The sequence below is a fragment of the Ictidomys tridecemlineatus genome, chromosome 13, assembly GCF_052094955.1.
Source record: "Ictidomys tridecemlineatus isolate mIctTri1 chromosome 13, mIctTri1.hap1, whole genome shotgun sequence".
Classification (NCBI taxonomy): Eukaryota; Metazoa; Chordata; class Mammalia; order Rodentia; family Sciuridae; genus Ictidomys; species Ictidomys tridecemlineatus.
This window is the reverse complement of record NC_135489.1, coordinates 38,422,166-38,441,402: the sequence shown is the minus strand read 5'-3', so window position 1 is coordinate 38,441,402 and position 19,237 is coordinate 38,422,166. Positions and strand designations below refer to the sequence as shown.

Below are 19,237 nucleotides of genomic sequence, written 5' to 3'. Positions count from 1 at the left end.
ATAACCTAGATCTAAGAGAAAGGAGTCAACTCCCTCCAACCATCCAAGGACCTATTAAGGCCTTACTGATTCCCTCAATTCTTGTATTGGGAACCAAGATTCTAGCACATGAACCTTTAGGAGACATGCTGACATCATAGCTCTTAATGTTTGGATATGAGGTGTCTCCTGCAAAGGTCCCGTGTTAATGCAGGAATATTCAGAGGCAAAATGATTCGATTTGGGGAGCTGGAATGTGATCAGTCCATCCTGGTTTTGAATGGACTGACTGGGCGGTAACTGTAGGCAGATAGGACTTGGCTGGAGGAGGTGAGTCACTGTGGAGGTGAGTCACTTATCTTCCCTGATGCCCCATTCTCTCTCCACTCTCCCTGCTTCCTGACTCTGCCTTGAGGTGAGCAGCGTTCCTCCACCATGCCCTTCTGTCATGGTGTTCTGCCTCACCTTGGACCCAGAGCAATGCACTTAGCCCACCTTGGACTAAATCTTTGAAACTATGAGCCAAAAAATAAACTTTCCCTCCCCTAAGTTGTTCTTGCCAGGTATTTTGATCACAGAGAGATGCAAAGCTGACTAACACAATAGCCATCTGTTTATACCATGATATTCTTATCCACGTCTTAAGAGTTTTCAAAAGAAATCCCTAATTGAGAAGATCTCTAATCTGCTTTCAAATTATAGAAGTTTTGCTCCTGTTTCTGGTGTTGCCTTCAGTGAGGAAGACCAGTTATATTTGTGGTTGCTGCTTGCATGTGTGGTGGTGTGGGTGGGACGGGCCTTTGTGGTAACAGGACTAGCTTCTATTCATGGACATAAGTTGAAATCCCAGAACTACAAATATACTTGATTGAGAGGATTTTATTGGCACTAGAAATGCAGAATTCTGGGTTTCACCAGAATGTCAGCTCTGGCTTTCTGGAGGCTTTTTTCCCCCTAGTCTCTTCCTAAGCCTTGTCAAATCCATTCAGTCATCAGTCAATATTCCAATCCATCAGCCACCTGGGCACTTGCCACAGGTCATGTGCTATCCTGTGTGTTAAACATACATAAATTAATATAACATCCCTCAGGTACTCAAAGACTAATAGATTGAATCATTCTACTGTTTTTTAAAAATTTAGATTCTTCTTCATATGCACTTATGATGACAAAGTGAGACTAATTTGTTTTTTCGATATATCTGATATGAACTTGACTCCATCCTGTTCAAGGATAGCCCCTTAGTAGATCTCTACTGAGCTCATCTACTGACAGAGCTTCCATTTCATCCCTCCTGTCAGGAAAGTAGGTATGGCAGGATCCTGGCTTGAGCACTCTAAGTGTGTTTGAGCTTCCATTACAAAATGCCATGAACTGGGGGGAGGCGGGGAGTGCAAGAACACGGTGTCAGAAGACCTGGTGTCTGGTGAAAGCCTGTCTTTCCATAGATGGAGCCTTTTTGTCATGTCTCCACATGGTGGAAGGGACTGGCTGGCTCTCCAGGGCCTCTTTTTATAAGGGCATTAATTTCATTCATTGTGGCTTGACTCTCACGACTTACACAGTTCCTAAAGGCCCCACTTGCTAGTGCCATCACACTTGTGACTAAACTTTAACATACGAATTTGGGGAAAATAAGCCAATACTATCACTTGTCATAAAAATGCATATTTTATTGTTTCTTCAACTATCTAGAAGCCCCTGGAATATTATCATAAATTAGCCTTTTACTTCCTCTTCCCACACTGCATTTGGAGAGTTCGTGGGAAAAGTTTGCAGGACCTATAGGCATGTGGGGCCATGGGAGAATTCAGACACATACTTTCAAAGATCAATATTAGCTGCCACATTGGATCAATTGCTAAGTCCTTTCAGAGTTACTTTCAGGGGCTGGGACTATAGCTCGGTTGGTAGAGTGCTTACCTTGCATGCACAAGACCCTGGGTTTAATCCCCAGCACCACAAAAAAAAAAAAAAAAAAGATTTACTTTCAAACACTGCTCTAATTGGTCCATTCTCTACATCCATGCTAGTAGCAGTCCATCCAGCCCATCATTCCCTGCATGAATTACTCTGGCCTCCTAATTGGGCCCTTAGCATCCAGGTTTGCCTACTTTCCATCCATTTTCTCTGCATTCACAGCAATCCTATCTGCTCAGGTTACTCACCTGCTTATAATGACCACCCTGCTTTGCAATGGTGGTCACAGAGCCCTTCCGTCTTACCTTCCTTTTTCCCATTTCCCCCCATTGTTCTTTACTCACCATGTTCCAGTCCTACTGGACAAGTTGAATAAGCAATGCTACACTCTCTTGCAATTCCAGGACTTTTAAAATACTGTGGTCTTCCTTTGAATATTCTCCATCTTCTCCCTCCTCCCCCTTCATCTTCCTAATCCCTACTTATTATCCAGGTTTAAATGCCACTTCTTGCAGGAGAACCACTCTGGGCCTCATAACACAGTGCAGTTCTACCCGTGAGCTCCCTGAGCACCTGGTATGAATCACCTCATAAGAGCACAGACCCTGGGTAAGGAAGCCTTGACTTTGAATCCAGGATTGGCCATTACCTTGCTATGTGGTCTTAGATGTCTTAGAACAATTTTCCTTTTCAGATGCAGTTTCCTCATCTATAAAAATGGGAATGATACTAGTAGCTACTTTTTATTGCTGCTTTGTAAATTAAATGGGATAATGCATGTGGTTTCCTACGGCTCAAAGAATGACACAGAAAGTATTCAATACATTTTTGATGTTGTTGTTATTGTGCTAAAGGTCTGCAGACCATTAGTCTGAAGAGAAACTGCCTTGTTATATAGCAGCTTTCGCACCTCGCTCTGGGCTCAAAACTTAATATATGCCCAATAATGAATGGCAAGATAGAAGGAAGTTGTTATTCCTGTAGCCACATTCTCCTTCGTTTCTAAAGGAGTTTAATTCCATTTGACAATAGAAAGGTTTTAGTTTGAACTGAGTGGTATGTAAAGAGCTTTACATTTGTCAACTCAGTTAATTTTCATAAGCACTCTAAGAGATACTTGTTATTCTTCCCATTTTATGGATCAGAAAATAAGGTCACAGCGAAATGTATAATAAAGAGTGGAGCTCAATCCAAATTCAAAGGTGACTCAAAGGTGTTAATGTCTTGTCCCTAGAGAAATAAATCCTCCCTTGGGCAAATTCTGAGGAGGAGGATGAAATCCAAGCTCTTGCTGGGTGACTGTGGAGCTGAGGGCATAGTGCTGAAGAGGCCTGTGGTTCATTCTTGGGTGGATTTCTCATTCCTCCTCAGGGGTTCAACTGTGAGGCTTGGAGAGGATGTTTGTTCTTGGCACAGGTGAAGGTACATGTGTACGTACCCACTGGAAATCTGGGATTAAAAAACGCACCGATAGCCTACCCTGAAGCGGCGGCTGCACACAGAACTTGATATAGTGGTGCTGGAGGTGGGGGCAGGGGAAAAGAAATAGCTAGGAATGGAAAGGTCCACAGGCATGCCTCAAGTGGTACCTGTTTGCAGGAGCAGCTGCCTAACCAGATACTGTGCCCAGGAGCTCCTGGTGAGGATGGCTAACAGTGACCGTGGTCTTGACAGGGTGGGGTATACAGCTAGGGCTGAGAATCATAGAATAACTATGTTGGTCAACCTAGACACAAATGAACCACACTTCCCTGGAACATTCCCTGACTCCCACAGGAGGCTGAGGGATTGCCTGATAAATATTTTGTTGGTTTATTAAAAGTAATTTCAAATCTGTCTTTAGCATCCCTTTCGGTACAGTGCATTGCTTAACCACTGGGATATATTCTGAAAAACATGTCATTAACTTGTGTGAACGTCGAGGAAACCTGCACACACCTACATGGCATAGGGCAACCACTTTACATAGTCTCTTGATGTGGTGAAGAAGCGTGCCAAATACAAATGACACAGGCTGCTGCTGCTGGTGTCACATGGCATGCTATTACATTTGATAGTAAACTTATTATTATTTATTCATGTTGGTGCTAGGGATTGAAATTAGGATTTAAACATGCTAAGCACACGATTTACCACTGAGCCACACAGCCAGTACACTTAAAAAAATAAGTAGAAATACATTTTGAAATAATGATTGATAGACAGTAGAGGGAACTAACCGAACATAGCTTTCCTATGTTTATATATGAATATAACCTACATCGTGTACAACCACAAGAATGGGAAGTTATACTCCATGTATGTATAATCTAGCAAAGTATACTCTATTGCCATGTGTAACTACAACAGATTAAAAAAGAAAAAAAATAATGATAAAGAGTATAGTAAACATACTAACAGGACTGGGATTGTAGCTCAGTGGTAAAGTGTTTGCCTTGCATGAGTGAGGCACTGGGTTCAATCCTCAGCACCACATAAAAATAAATAAAGACATTATGTCCATCTACAACTAAAAGAATATATATAAAAAAACCATACCAGCAACATCCTCATTTATTGCCATTGAGAAGTTTTTACTGCATGTAACCGTATGTACCATATTTTTATGTGACTGGCAGTGCAACAGGTTCGTTTACACTGGCATCACCACAAATGAGTGAGGCACTGCGGTACGATGCTATGATATCACACTAGTCAACAGGAAGTTTTTGGCTCCATTATAATTTTTCTTATTTTATGTACCAGGGATTGAACTCAGGGGCACTGGGCCACTGAGCTACACCCCCAGTCCTATTTTGTATTTTATTTAGAGACAAGGTCTCACTGATTTGCTTAGCACCTCACTTTTGCTGAGGCTGGCTTTGAACTCTTAATCTTCCTACCTCAGCCTCCTGAGTCACTGGGATTATGACCACTGAGATCACAGCACACGGATCCATTATAATCTTATGGGACCCTCTTTATATGTGTGGTCTGTCATTGACTGAACATTGTGGTGATGTGTGTGTGACAGTTTTTATTGGAAAGGTGCATTTTTTTTTCTGCTTGGTAATGATGTCAGGCACGTCCCCTATGATGCTGATGAATTAAGCCACACAGTTGCATACCGGCCACCCTTCCCTCTTCTACCAGCCTTGGAGACCGATACCTTTCTCCAGGGCTGTTCGCCTAGTAGAAGTCTGGCTGTGAATAGAACACATTTTGTATAGAATAGAAAATTAGACTGGGGAACATTTTATAGCAACATAAAGAGCTAGCTGGACATAGAATGAGACTGTAAAAGCTATTCAGGGATGTCTGAAATTTGGGTGCAGCCTGAAGATCTAAGAAATCCTAGGGAGAGAGAGAGAAGAAGCCTAGATCGGGAGAAGGCAGAGTAGATGGGATCCTTCATTTTCAGTGGATGTGAGGTAGGAAAGTCACTGAGCTGGGTCAGGAGGTGGAAGAGGCAATGGAGAGCCTGAGGGCTTGCTATCTATCAAGTCCGTCTCCCAGACAACTGCTCACTTCTGCATATCCTCCTGAAATTAAATCACACTCTGATATGGGGTGATGATCAGGAGGGGGACAAAGCCAATGGATGAAAGATGGATTCTTTAAAAACAGTCAATACCAGCAACATGTTAAGGCAATATATAAGTAAATTAAATAAACTACATGCCTCTCAAGGAAGCTGGCCAGGATTAAATGGTAGCATGGTTCCCTTAAGCTTTAATTCTGGAGGATATGCTTGGAAGTTAACTGGATAAGAATGCGTACTTCATTTTCTCAACCCTATTTCAATTCCTTGTTATGGTTAGTTATCTTTGAAAGATAAGTTAGCTATCACAGGCTTCCAAATAACAGACTATCAACAATTAACTGATTTCTGATCACAGTCCTTTGTGTATCACCTTAATAGTGGTCTTTCTACAGGTTGCCTTTCTTCTGCCAGAAAAAAATAATTTCCACATTTTTCTATCACCCATGATAATGAATGCAGGGAAATCTTGCTTTTCCCAAATGTGCTCCAGATAACTGGTGTTACTCAGAGCTAAATTCAAGTGCTATTCTCATCCAATAGGAAAATGAGAAAGAAAATGAACAGTCTCTAGGCTTGACAAAGAATATGACAGAAAATGACCTGATTTGCAATTTAACTCCATGGAGGAAGAGGTGAACAGTTAAAAGACTGAGATACACCTTATCTAAATAATTGCATGAACAATTTAAGTTGCAAAATGAGGGCCAGATGGAAGAGCTCAGAACTGTTCACTGTAGGAATGAGACCTGCTATGCTGGAGATCTCTAAATCCAGAAAGAGACCATCACAGGATGAGGGGAAAAGTCCTGCCCAGGACTCCGATTTTGAGATAAATGGGTTCCTCAGTAATTCTGCCACCAGGGTAGGAAACCAGTCTCATGACCTCTGAACGTTGCATTTACTTCCATGGTAAAATCATTTGCATTACTAAATTTTATCAAAAGGAGACAGGAGCAAATAGGATACCGATGCAAAACTGGCATAGTTCTACAGACCTCTTATATAAAAGGCACCAAAAGTGAGGGTCTCTGGATGTGTTGGATGAGGTGATGTAAAAAGAAAAATGAACCCAGCAGATCATTTTACAACAAGAAATAAATTTCTGTGACTTGTGGTCCATTCAGAAAAATCTTATTTCTCTATGACTTTTATTTACAAATCACCAAAGTGGAGGAAGAAAACAGGTGACTAGGGTTATATGAAAACATGAACTGGCAGTTGCACTATTTCAAGATGGCAACCTAAACTGTGAAAAATGGACTTGTTAGTGTCACAATACACAACTAAATCATTCAGGGTCACTCCAGGTGAATTCGAGTTGGCACGAAATAATTGCACAGACACAGAAAGTATCTTTTTCTTGGGGTCCAGTGATGGCTCTCAACCTTAGGAGTCCATTGGAAAGAAAGTGAGCCACCTGAATTCTTTATTTTTATAAACACAAAGGGAGGTTCCATGGAATGTTCTTTCCAAATAAGGCAAAGGGTCAGTTTTCAGGGGGCTGACTCTAGCATCATGATGTCTTGTGGTCAGTAGGTTGATTGACATCTTTGCAAGTCACACCCATCTCAGGTGCTGTGTGGGATCAAAGGCAGAGGAAAGTGTTGCAGGCCCCAAAGAGCACATCCAGTCTTCCCATATGCTCAAAAGCTCAGAGCTCACACACACGCCCCGGGCTGGCCTGCGACATGTTAGTTTACTGGATTTATAAAAAAATTAGTTCCTGCTTTAAAAGTTGAACTGAAAGAGACTTGCTTTACTTTGTCAATAACTGTGATACTGAGTAGTAAAGAGCTACTAAAATGAAGTGGAAACATTTATACAAAAATGGCCATTTGACAATTTCTTTCTTTCTTTTTTCCTTTTAGATAGGGATTATCTTGTCTTTGAAGGAGGAGGCTTTTTCAATCCTAACTTGAAAGACAACTTTAGCACAATGTTACTTGATTGATGTTTGTTTCAGATTATGGGCTTTGTTGCTCAAAATCAACCAGCAAAATAAAACAAACAAACAAACAAAAACCACCTTTTTAAAAATTTATATATGACAGTGGAATGCATTACAATTCTTATTACATGTATAGAGCACAATTTTTCATATCTCTGGTTGTATACACAGTATATTCACACCAATTTGTGTCTTCATTCGTTCAGGTACTTTGTATAATAATTATCATCACATTCCACCATCATTTATAACCCCATGCCCCCTTCCTTCCCCTCCAACCCCTCTGCCCTCTCTAGAGTTCGTCTATTCTTCCCATAAATCAACTTCTTTTTACTTAAGAGATTCTGATTCACATTATTCCCTTTCAAAATCCCAAAGACTCAGAACCAAGAAGGAGCAAGGTATTATTATAGGTCCACTTTGCACTTTGAAAAAGCCCTCTACTCTCTCCTGAGCTGACATCTGGTTTGAAAAAACACCGAGCAGTGCCCTGTTTTTAAATTCCTTGTATTTCTTGAGCCATTCTGTTTACTCATTTCTATAGATCCAGGATTCCAATGCCTTTGGCTGAGGAAAGTAAAATGACAGATGGGAAGACAGGCCCCTCCAACATGCCTAGACTAAATAAAACAGAGACTCTGATCCTTGACTCCCCATTGTAGTTCAGCCAGAGTTGACTGGGGTAATCCTTGGGTAGTCATGGGCTGGGTGGAGGAGCCTGGCACCCTGTGGCCATGTTTAGTACAGCAGCTGCTTTCCACCTAAGGGCAGCTTATAAACTCTCCCTAGTGGTGGGATGAAAATTGTGTATGGTGCTGTCACTCTTTTAATTTTACATTTACACCTCATATAGTACTCCATTGAGTCATTTTTTCTTGATCAAAGGGAAAAATGTGTATTCTTGATTTGCACTTCGTATTGTTTTGGGAAAATCAATTGAGGGTTATCTTCTGTTTTTCAGCCTTAGAAGAGAGTATGGGGACTTGGGTAGGAAATTCCATGCCCTACGAAACTGTTGTTACTGTTGAAAGTTAAAAGTTGAGGAAACTGGGAGCCAGTGTTATGATGGAATGAGTACAGACTAGAAAACCAGATCTTATTTCCAGTCTTTGTTCTGTCACAAACCATATGTTGTACTCTGGTCATTTACCCTGTATGAGTTGGATGTCTATGAGGTTAAAGAGGATGGGCCAGTTCATTTCCAAAGTCCTTCTGGATTTTAAACTTCTGTGCACTGCCTGTGGATGGTATTTTCTGAGGCCTGAACCATGTTTCCTGGCCAGTTTTAGAGGACACAGAACATCTGTTCCTCTTTCCCATCATTGCCCCTCCCTGAGAGCAGTCTTGGCTTAGGTTCCAACCATATCTACTACTTTTCAATAGCCTGTGTCTGTTAGAGCTAATATCTGTTATCAATCATTGATCTCTTTGGTTCATTTTACATCCATCCCAAAATGAAAGTCATTGGCTTAAACTAAGAAAAATTTATTCATTGATAAATGATGTAAACTCAAACTGGCGGTCTCTGAAACAAGTTTCTGTCTTGCTTACTTTGGTCTACTCAGATATTTTGAGTATGTGTCACTGATATCATTCATTTGATTTATAGTTTTGGTGCTGAGGAATGAGTCCCGTGCCTCACATGTCTAAGCATGTGCCCTGCCATCAGGCCACACTCTGGCCCTCATTTGACTTCACTTCATTGTTACCTTGCGGTTGCAGTCTTGATCTTGATGGCACAATTGGACACCATCAGGAAACATCATGGCATCCATGCTGTCATTAAACAGAACCTCAAGTCACATCTACTTTGAAGAGACTATGAAAACACATACATGCCCAGATACCAAGGAGCTTGTAACTCAAAAATTAGAGGAGATTTGTACAGGGAGCTCTAACAGCACAGAGTGAAACCTAACTAGCCTGGAAATGATATCTGGTAAATCTCGAAGGATGTGTATGAGTTATTTAAGCAAGAAGGAGTTTAGGAGAAGATAATTTCAGCAGTAGGAATTTAGCCAACATTTCATGAGTGTTTTCAATGATATGCCCCTTTCTAACTTCAGATATATAGGAATTGGAGGACGTTTGAGTCTAAACTTATGTCTAAATTCACTCTGCAATATCCAATTTGGAGTCAAGTGTCCTGGTGTGTACCTGAGGTAAGTACTCCTAGGTCTTGAGATAGATCCTTGGACCTATCTTTAGCCAACCTACATCAAGTCTATGGATTCTTCCAGCACACACCCAAATCCAGCAGGTGGCTATATGTGGGCTATCACAGGTCTTAACCCGGTGGAACAGGAGAGCAGGATTAAAGGCTTAAGGAGAAGGCAGAGTAAACAGTTTGGGGATGTTTTTAGTCTAGTAAAAGAAGACAGGAAGATTGAGGGCAGAGAATGTTGGGAAGCCATTTTATGTTATTTTGAGTAGAATAAAAGCTCTCTTAATCGACTTCTACTTGTTATTCTCCAACTTTGCTGTAAAACTTACTGGCAGATGCCACAGTAGACTGAATGCTCATGGCTCCTCTCTGGTACTCTTGACCATTTCTGCTCAGTTGTGCTTACATAACTGAAACACATGCATTACACCTCTCTTGCACCCCATTTGAACATGCAGACTTTACTTAAAAGCTTACCACCTAAACTATATTTGTCTCGAGCTCCATCTCCTGACCATACTGGTACTGGGTTCTCTTTGGATGCCACCGGGTCACTGAGTTACCAGCTTCTTCTATGTATAATAGCTGTGGTCTTCACACTCTTAATCTGGGATGGGACTGTGGTATTTGGAATCCCTCTAGACCAGCTACCTATTGCTTAATAAGGACAGGGGGAAAGAGGCCCTAGAAAACTCTGTACTAGGTTTGCTCATTGAGGAAAAACTGGAAGAAGAGCATCTTTGAAAATTTCTTTATTTATAGACATTTTGGAACCATTTAGATCAACAGACAATGAGTTCTTTTAGACATAACACACTGTGTTTATCTTGAGGTACACACTGGGCCCACTGGAAAATGATACAACTGTTAACTTATAGTTAACAACCTCAGTTTTCCAAGCCAAGAAACTGTAAAGACAGTTACAAAATTCTCTGCAAACAATACAACATCTCCATTTAAGTTGAAGAGAATTCCCCAAATTCTTAATGGAGTTGAATTTTTTTTTTTTTTTAGGCTGAGTTGAAACAATATTTTGAATGGAACTGAATGTAAAAATGGGAGTTTATAGTTAAGAAATTATCTGAGCCCTATTACATGAGATTGTAAACAAAAAACTTTGTGATCTGATAAGCTCTATTACAAAAATTCATAGCTACAAATTAGAGCAGCAAAATTACAGGAGATATATATATATAGACATTTATATATAGTTTTAACCGGAATTGCATTTACTCCTTGTTTCTGGCTACCACAATGAGACAAATTTCAAAACTCCAAGTTTTGAAAACTGACTGATGTGATTTAACAGATGCGGCCTAAGAATCTCACAGTATAACCATCCCACAGTATGAAAGTCCTATTTGCCATCATTTGCACGTTGGGCCTTTTCACTATTCTTGCCTTAGTAGCCTTAAGATTACTAGAAAAATAGTGGAAATTGATAATAATGGACATGTTTCTGAAGGCCTTGTGTGTCCAACAACAGATTTAACTTTTCTGGGAGATTGAAACTAAAATTTTCTTTGAACAGTTCACTAGGTTCTTGGAGAACTAGTTTGCTTTCTCGTTTGTGGAATGCCGACCTTATACTACTTAGGCTAGACAAGTAGCAACTCATTATACCAAGTGTTTGGAAAATGAAAGACTGTCTATCCACACTCACCCCCTGCACTTCTCAGGGAGGTGTGTGGCTGATGTGCAGGTGGCTCTGGAATGTGAGCAGAGGCTGTTAGTGTGTCTGCCAGAGGTTGGAATGGACTGTCATAATATTTCCCATAAGATTGCTGGATTTTTGCAGGAGACAAGAATAAACACTGCGATTTAGCTGAATGGGTGTCTGCTACAACTTCATAAACTTGGATGGTATATGTGGGTTGGTTCAAAGAGTGTGAGCGTACATTTCACAGTTCATAAAGTTGAACAGCTCAACTTAAAGAAGAGACAACTTGCAGGCGTTTACAAGACTCTGAGAAGGAATTGATCTGTGTTTTGAGTTCTCCTCCTGTGTTGGGTCATTTTATGTTTCAGCTGCTTGGCTTGGTTTATTGCTGATTTTCTTTTCTGATGGGGGCTGTGAAGATGATTTTAGCCATGAATTTAAGTACTGGAAAAAAAAAAAGGTACTTTCCCCCAAACACCATGGTCACTCTTCCGATCCTAGGGACCTGTCAAACAAGGATGCATTCAGTCTTGACCAGCTGGTAGAAAAGATTCTGCTCATGGGACCTCTGCACACTGCTTTTCATTGCAGATCACAGCTCTCAGAAAGGAGGGGCTGTTTCCTTCAGATTCCTGCTCGGCATTTATTGTCATGATTCTTTTGGGGGCTGTGGATACTGTCTAATCAAGGGCATGCTAGACAGTTGCTCAGATTAGAACAACAGTTACATTTGTGGCTTTTAGAAATGCAGAAGATACTTTTTATTAGGATTAAACCAAAATTCCAAGTCAGTAAAAGAAAAATACAAGACAGCGAGAGGACACTTTCTGCCTCCATGTTACAAGTTTGAACAGTCTTGTGGTGTTTATTTAATACCCTTATCTGCCATTGCTCCCATCTGTGCATATTTAAAGACAGGGCACACTTCACTCTCCATACAGCCAGCTGCCCAAAGGAGTTCACATCTCTCTTATCCACACCTACACAGTCTCAGCAATTGATTTTAAGTATAAACAAAGTGAGCTCCAAGAAGGGAGGGGCTGGGTCTTTTTTTGGTATTGGGGCTGGCACAAAAAAGTTGCTCCATGAATGTATCATGAATACATGAATCTAAGGCAGGTCCTTGTCCTTGAGGACTCCAGGTTGCCAATCAATATAAACTTGGCATGAATACACCAAGATCAAAACAAATGAGCAAAAGGAAAATGACCCTATTTTGTATAAGGTTTTTCCAAAAGAATAAAAGACAAATGGAGTCAAGTGTTATGGGAGGTGACCTTTGTACTAAACCCCAAACAAAACCTGTTTCTTGCTTTTGAGTTTGAGAATCGTGTCCAAGTGCTGAATGCTGAAAAACTGTTGGGAGCAAGGGTGTACCAATGAAAGCGCGCCGCTTTCCAACCACATCTTGTCTGTTTTTATCCTAAAGGGAAATTCTGAGAGGTTAATTTCCTAAGAGGGATGTTTTCTAAATAACAGTCTTGTGGGTCACGTGAGTGTGATGTGGGAAACTTCTTCATACGTCTGTCAGCTACTTAGAAAGAGGTGCTCCAGATTTGACAGTTTATAGGTTACTCTCTTTACCTGGAGTATATATAGTATTTACATTTTGGGAGGCATGTTAGGAATGAAGAGCTGTTTTTTTTTTCTTTTTTAAAGGACTTCTGAGATGGAAAATTAAAATAAGTACCGATTCACCTCACTACTTCCATCAGATGCATTAGAAACATCTTACTAATGCCAAGAAATAGTAGACATAATTCACAGAAATACAAAACCCAGATTGGCGGGTCTTGTCTTTAAATTAACTTATTTATTTTTTAACTTTGGGAAATAGGAAGAGGAGACAATAAAATATGACCCAATCCTGCAAGGCATGATGACACCCTAGTGGCTGATCTGCCGGACCTGAGAGGCGACAGCGCACACCTGTCGAAGGCTGTCTGCACATTCAGGATCCAGGGTCGGACTTGGGGGCTGTCTGGACGCCTTGATAAGAGGACTCAATCTTCTCTAAGGTTAATAATGGTCCTTCAAAAAGTCAAGAATGGGGATGAAGCCATGATGTTCTAGAATAGTTAGTCACTGCTTAGCAAAAATTGTCCGACTTCTGGAATTCTTGGAACAAAAGTATGGTGACCAAGTATTTTCTTTGGAAGAGAGAAAAGAAAAAGTGTATGAAATTAACAGGTATATTTATTGATATTTTAAAAATAATTACCCAACAGATGTAGGGCATAGAATAACAGGGATGGTATGTTTGATTTGTGAGCTCTCAGAAGGGTGTTGACACACCTCATACTCTGAGAAGTACTTTTCGGACCGATTATTGGCAGGCACCCAGGAAAAGACCCTCAAAGCTGAGAATTATATCATTTGACAGAAACTGTCATTTCTCTGGATGCCAGCATGGGTATGCAAGGATTGGCCCTGTAATGGGCTTGAAAACACACTAATTTCTTCATTACAGATATTTCACGGGTCTGTTCAAAGTTTTTAGCAATGAAGCCTAGTAAGACTGAGCTTCAAGATTTAGGGTGTGGAGAATCTTTGGAATCATCCCATCCACCATTCCTAAGATAATCAACTTTGTTTAAGGTCCTCAAACCTCAATGGATATTTATTTGAATGGGAACAGATGTTACCTGAAATATCAGACTCAAAATTATGTTTAAAACATAGGCTCACATATATATATGTGTCTTTTTTTTCTCTGCTCTATAAAAATTAGCAGCAGTTACAGATCAATTACTGTGGTCATGATTTGTATTATTTCTAAGGACATCATCTATCTCCTATCAGCACATGACTTTTGGAAAATGCTTCTAGATAAAAAGATCCCCACCAAGCATAACAGTAAAGTGTCATTTCATATCACTAACATTTTCAGGCACGAGAGTAAAACAATAAGCACTAAGCAATCCAAACAGCAGAGCACAGAATATAGTTAATTGTCTAAAGTCAACTCCCCCAAAGAAGGGAATTGCTAAAAAAAAAAAATGTTTATTTATTTATTTTTTAAAGATTCTTATGTCTTTCAGCTTTGGCTATTTTGTAATAAATATCATACCTTCTCGCATAAACCGACTGGGTAAGAATGAGTTCTCTGAATATGCCTTTGTTCTGGTAGCAGCTGCTGAGTGTTGAGGGACGTACAAGGCACACCTCTAAGTGTTCTGTACAGCATCTTTATTGATGTACAAAATAGCCTGTTCACCATTCAAAAATGTAATCTGCATAGTAAGAGTTTCTCTTATCCCTATTTACAGAGAAGGTTTTTTTAGTGCAAAAACATGAAACCTGTGTCCCAGCCCACCCCCTCCTGGCACACGTGCCAATCAGTTCTGTCCCATGCTAGCTGGGGATATTTGGCTATATTTTGGGCCTCCAGCCATTAATGAATTGCATTATTTTCTTCACCTGCAGTTTGCTTAATTTGAAATCCTCTGAGAGAATTTCTTCCGTTAGTTGAACAAGCAAATTCCCATCAATCTTTTCGGTGACAAAGAAGGATATGACGTCTTCGGACAGACCAATGAACCGCAAGGACTTGGACACTTCTTCTATAGACAGCCCTGACAGGTCCGCGGGTGGCTGCCACGGGGAACCATCGCCACAGGACCTGGGGGCCAGCTGGAGGTGAAGCGGAGATGAGAAAGGGTAAGAGACAGCAAAGATGTCCTGCATGCCCTTTTTAACAAAATACTGGTCCTCGGAGAGGTCCGGTGACCCCCGCTCGGGGTCCTCCTCAGCACCATCGATTTTCAGAGGCAAAGGAGATGATTCAGGGACGGCTTTCTGTTCCACTGGCTTTGGGGCCCTGGGGGGTAAGGCAGGACAGGAGATACTCTGCTTGGTTATGCCGGGTGCAAGAGCACTCTCCTCTGTGCTCTCCAGAGAGTAGCTAGCTGACTTGGGACAAGCAGAGACATTGCTACTGAATTCTGCAGTGACTGAGCTGGGGGCGTTGCTGCTCAGGAGCTCACAGCCATCAAAATCAAAAGGTGCTGGGCAGTTTCTCTTTGGTGTGCCTGGTGTCTTTTGTCTGGGATAACTATAACTCCTGCTTGGGTCCAGCAGGAAGTCACTCCTGGTCTGGCTCTCTGATGTGGCTGAATAATGATTAGGCCACGAGAGCCGGGAGGACAGGGCCTCAGCAGAAGGACTTCCGAATGGGGATTTCAGGTCCACAGAATCAGCTTTCACTCGGTTGCACGGATAGCAGGAGACAGGAACACTTTCAGAAGGACTTGTGTCACTTTTAGTAGAGCTGCTTAAAAAAGCAAACAAACACAGAAAAGGAAATTAGTTGTTTTTTTTTTAAAAGCCACATCTCAAGCCTTTTGTTCTCCACCGATGTTAAGTTACTTCTGAGCAGAAAATACAATTAGGAAAAAGTATATTTCTTATCATGAAATCAACGAAGTACCTGCTGACCTCATAGCTTTTTTTTTTTTAAAGAATCTTTAATGACATATATTGATAATTATAGATATGTACGTAATGATTTAAAATGCTACCATGGAGATAGGAACAAAAATAATTTTTAGTTAAGAAGAAAAGCTTTGTTAGTAAATGCTTGGATCTTTATGATGAGAAAAAATTCCCAAACCATGTTTTGGGCTTTGCACCAACAGGTGTCAAAATTGATTAGTGATATATGCGGTGGGCAAAGGGGAGCGAAAGAGTGGTAATGGGTGTCTCATCCTTGCCAACCTTGTGTGACAATGACAGAACACATCACTACCACCCATGACTCTATTTACACCCAAAAGTCTGACACAGGAAGACATACTTCCAATAATATGTTTTCCTCACTTTGGTTTCTATACTACTGAGTTACATTAGCATAAGAATTTAAGTGTCCAAAGGACAACAACAACAACAAATATGGAAGAGAGTTACTTTCAACTTCAAGGACACATGTGGTGGCACATGTAGCCTGGGGGCCCTATTTTAAGAGGGGCAGTGAAACTAGAGTGTGCTGGAAGATGGGTAGACAGAGCCAACATGCTGTCTCTTTGGGATAAGACTTATAGAGACTTTAAATTTTCATGGGCTGACAGACAGAAGTGTGGCAGACCTATTTTATTTCTCTAGATGTAAGAAACAGTTGAGTTACATGGAAATAGATTTTAACTTGACAGTCTGAAAGACTTTTTTTTTTTAAATAAAATGTTGGCATTTGCCAAAAATGGATGGACGGCGCTTGCCAAGAGAACTGAGCTCACAGCACGGGGAGGATCCAGACAGGAGGGAAGGACCACTCAACAGCAGTGATCAACAAGGCATTTCTGTGTCAACGGGAATTTAGAGCAGAAAGCCAAGGGGACCCTTTCAGTTGGAGGTCCTGGTGGAAGGTGCTGTCTGCTTGTGTCAAAGTGGAAAGAACTAGGTGCTGGCTTGTGAGAACGGATGGCATCCTCTACACGCTGTTTCCAAGAGAATCCAGAGGCTTTTACACTGATTTCTCACAGACCCTTGACATCTTTTCTTCCCAAGACCTTGGCTCTTCTGTCCAAGGTGAAACACAACAAGTGCCACCCGCCTTCATGCTCTTTCAGTAAAATTACTTTAAATGATAAAAACCATTTCCTTTCCCACTGCCCTGGCTAGAGGACACTCTCCTGGCTGAGGAGAAATCAGGTTGCCGTGAGCCCTTGCAGCCAGACTTACATGTTGTGCAGCCCTGAAGAATAGTAGGACAAGGTGGGGCTGGGAGAGCGAGTCTGTGGCCGTGCTGGCTTGACTGTGCGAGGAGGGATGGAGGGACTCGTGGACAAAGGCTTTGTGCTTCGGGGTGGAACAGGTGGGGCGTTCAGGAGCCGGCATTCTTCCCTGACCTGGTGTAAGAAAGAATACTCCAGGTTAGCAACAGACTGACAAGGACCCTGGGGCCAGCTCCATCCTGTGGGGTCAAGTGGCTACTCTTTAAGCAATAACAGCAGGAGTATAAGCGAGAGAGAGAGAGAGAGAGAGAGAGAGAGAGAGAGAGAGAGAGAGAGAGAGAGAGAGAGAGAGAGAGAGAGACACAGACAGACAGACAGACAGACAGACAGACAGACAGACAGACAGACATATGATGGGAGCAAATAAGAAAGATGGTAAACACAGAGCTGCCAGGGATAAAACTAGACACCTGTCACATACTTGCTGGGAACCGACTGATTTTGAAAGAACCTTGTTTGGCGAAACATCAGCTGCTGCAGAAATATAGCAAATCATGTGCAACACAGCAATTACAGTGCCTTTGGTCAAAGACCTAGTGAAATGTGAGGATGTATAGCAGAAGTATTAGGAAATAAGGAGAGAAGGTGGTTCCCATGTTAGTAGGGGATTAGACTTTCTTCTGGAGATGTGTTTATTCACTGTACAAATGAAACTCATTTTGACCCAGGTTGGGAATGATGGACTTTCTCTAGGATTAAAGCTCCTGAAGCTATGTTGTGTGGGCACATGTGTGCATGTGTTTAGTAGGGGCTGACAAGTGGCATGTTTCAAGTGTGTATGTCCATGGGAATCACCTGGGGAATCCTGTCAAAATGCAGATTCTGTTAAGGAGGCCCACAGTGGGGAATGAGAGTCTGTATTTCTAACAAGCTACTAGGTGAAGTGGAGGCTCTGGGACCAGGAAATACACTTTGAGAAATAAGGCTGTAGAGGGTACAATGGAGTAGCACTCCAATTCCAAAAAGTATAACTTTTTATAAGAGCTGCTTCTGACTTGCTTGCTCTCCCTTCAACTTCACACTGGCGAGGATCTGGGCGACTTGTGAAGTTCAAGTCTTTGTTGAGCTGTCCTGTGCAGCTTTCCAGTCCATGTAGGCATTTCCCAATGCAGTTCTTGTTAACCTGGTGGGCGTTTTGTATGTAGTTCTCTATGTCAGGCAGCAGGGGGCAGTTTCCACCTGGTCCTTCTAGTCAACTACAAAGGTAAAAACAGCCAATTTGGACTCTCAAATATCCTGTGCTTTGAAATGCCTCGGCCTGTTTTTAGGCCATGTTCCCACCACTTTTCTCACCTTTGCCTTCAACTCCTTTCTGTCCCAGAGGCTGTGGGGTGCTAAAGACTACAAAACTGCGACAGCAAGCTTTGGTGTTGAGTTTGCTTCAGCTGAAATGAAACGGGCTCCCACTATTGACATCACGTCATCCACCTCCTACGCCAACTGCACACTGGGCCTCCTACTGGTGTCCCAGGCCTGAATCACTTGCCAAAGAAAACCAGCCTTTAAGGAAAGTCACTTGGTCATGGGCAATCCAGCAAATCTTGATTCTAAAGTGAAATGGAGGCAATTTAAAAAAAAGTCTCATCCAGTGTGTTTCTTCCTGGGGCCGGGATCACTGCTCCCACCTGCAGGACCCACAGCCCTCTTACTAGGGACCCCTGCATTGGTAAAGAGGAGTCTTTTTCACATGGAGAAACTCTTTAAGCTAAAGCAAAATATTCAGAGAAGCAGAATTCTTCCCTAACAGCCGCATGCTTCTCCTTTTTAAGCTTTTAAAAAGGTGGCAGGTGAATGGGCGCAGAAAGAAAACCTGGAGGTAACGAGGCTAGTGTCAAGATGAGGGAGGACTGTTCAGCTCGGGCACCCTTTCCCCAAAGTCTTCTTTCCCTTCAAAGCTCAGCTCGCCCTGGAACATGGAAGGCCTGGCTGGGTCACCCCACTCCCTGGCTTTTGGAGGGCATTGTTCGTCTTCCTTTTTGTCTTATTAGTGACCTGTACCTTAGCCAGTTGTGTTTCTTCTCTTTTTTCAGGAGTGTCTACCAAATCTAGGATGGACTGGTGTAACATTATAACAGGTGGCCTTGGTTGGGTGGACGTTTATCAGGCAATACGGGAGATGTGAGCAAAGGGCTCTGCTCACTTAAATATTAAAACAAACAATCACATCTCAACACTGGGGTTGAGGGGAACTGAGGAAAACAGGTCAAGGCTTAATTCAATTTGGAATTTTCTAAGTTTTGGAATTAGTCATTAAATATGACATTTCATTAGGGACTGCTTACCTGGGATGTCAATTATAATATGCTGAGATGTC

At 41.7% G+C, this 19,237-nt stretch overlaps 1 protein-coding gene across 2 annotated transcripts in view; it reads right to left on the bottom strand.

Annotated features, from left to right (window-relative positions):
- Positions 1-10,270: 10,270 nt before the first annotated feature.
- Garem1 (GRB2 associated regulator of MAPK1 subtype 1) overlaps positions 10,271-19,237 on the bottom strand; it is a 185,492-nt gene continuing 176,525 nt past the window's right edge. The window contains exons 5-6 of one of the 2 annotated variants that reach the window (XM_078030209.1): positions 16,871-17,037; positions 10,271-15,467 (exon numbers count right to left, since the gene is read on the bottom strand). In XM_078030209.1, coding sequence (XP_077886335.1) covers positions 14,567-15,467; positions 16,871-17,037 — 1,068 coding nt within the window. In that variant the 3' untranslated portion in view covers positions 10,271-14,566. The remainder of the gene's footprint in view (positions 15,468-16,870; positions 17,038-19,237) is intronic. The other variant, XM_078030210.1, reaches the window with a different exon arrangement.